This window comes from Panthera leo, chromosome D1 (assembly GCF_018350215.1).
Source record: "Panthera leo isolate Ple1 chromosome D1, P.leo_Ple1_pat1.1, whole genome shotgun sequence".
Taxonomy (NCBI): domain Eukaryota; kingdom Metazoa; phylum Chordata; class Mammalia; order Carnivora; family Felidae; genus Panthera; species Panthera leo.
Window position 1 is genome coordinate 5,931,928 of NC_056688.1, and position 1,434 is coordinate 5,933,361.

General features: G+C 37.1%; 1 protein-coding gene across 2 annotated transcripts; it reads right to left on the minus strand.

The window, feature by feature from the left end:
• Positions 1–283: 283 nt before the first annotated feature.
• Positions 284–884, minus strand: LOC122201049 (UPF0538 protein C2orf76-like). 2 transcript variants are annotated; one of them, XM_042906931.1, is made up of 2 exons: positions 768–884; positions 284–559 (listed from the first exon to the last, which is right to left on the minus strand). In XM_042906931.1, the coding sequence occupies exons 1-2, from the start codon at positions 882–884 to the stop codon at positions 284–286; spliced, it is 393 nt and encodes a 130-aa protein (XP_042762865.1). The 2 variants fall into 2 exon arrangements, with proteins under 2 accessions (XP_042762865.1, XP_042762866.1); XM_042906932.1 differs by having other exon boundaries at positions 284–480; positions 758–884.
• Positions 885–1,434: the final 550 nt, after the last annotated feature.

Consider the following 1,434-nt stretch of genomic DNA (forward strand, 5'->3'; position numbering starts at 1 on the left):
TTACCCGTGTAGTTAGTTTCTGTTGTTTTCTCTTTCTGTGTGTAGATCAAGGTTTCTATATGATATAATTTACATCTACGTGAAGGACTTCTCTTAACACGTCATGCACTGCAGGTCTCTGTGTTAAGAATCATTGCAACTTGTGTATGCATGAAGAAAATGTAATTTTCCAAAACAAGTCTTTTAAAAAATTTTTTAAGTTTGTTAATTTCAAAAACCTCACTAGTGGAATAAAAGAATTTAATACAGGCACACAAAAAAAGGAAGCCCCATGAGGTTTTCACTAGGATGAAATGGGATTAGCTTTGTAGTTCTCATAATCCTCTTCATGGAAGGATGCAATTTCAGTTTCATTGCTGATTCTAGCAGCTTCCAGAATGCTACCTTCTTTTACCAGGGGTCTGCCAGTTTCCAAACTCAACACAAGTTTATTTGCGTTTGATTTATGAGCTTGATGAATTACCTTCAGTTTGTCATATGTATAATTAATGAATGGTGGTGTCAGGCTGGCCCTTAAAGAGACCTCTTGCTTTAGAAATACAACAGGGGGACTGGGTGGCTCAGTTGGTCAAGTGTCCCACTTCAGCTCAGGTCATGATCTCACAGTTTGTGAGTTCGAGCCCTGTGTCAGGCTATGTGTTGATGCTCAGAGCCTGAAGCTTGCTTTGGATTTTGTGTCTCCCTCTCCCTCTGCCCCTCTCCTGTGCTCTCTCACTCTCTCAAAAACAAATAATGAAACTTTTTTTTTAATTAAAAAAAAGAAATACTATAAATTTCTCTACAGTTTGGTCCAAATTAATTCCATGATATACTACAGGTTTGTAATTATAATGCTCAAATGAATGAATGAGGCAAACTATAATGGTCACCTCTCCAGAAGTCATGTGAAGAAATTGTTTTGATCCAAAATTTTTTTCACATGTAGGCTCCCTAGGGAATCTCTCACATACACAAACAAGGAAAACTCTGCTAATATATTTTGCCCATTTGGTTTTACCGAACATTCAGCAAGTTAAGCCTGTGATTAGTCAAAATTGGTATCCCAATATTCTTTTTTTTTTAAGTTTATTTATTTATTTAGAGAGAGACAGAGACAGCATGAGCAGGGGAGGAGCAGAGATAGAGGGAGAAGAGAGAGAATCCCAAGCAGGATCTGCACCTTCAGCACAGAGACCGACACGGGGCTCAAACTCACAAAACCACAAGATCATGACCTGAGGTGAAACTGAGACTCTGACGCTTAACTAACCGAGCCACCCAGACACCTCCAATATTCTTCTATTTGAAGAATATTTTTAATGGTAAAGTAATTCTAGACTGATATATTTTTTTTCTTTCAATACTTTAAAGATGTTGCACCTCTATTTTTTCTTCTATTGTTTCTAGTGAGAAATCTGTCATCTATACCTTTGTTTTTCTGAACATAAGGAATAT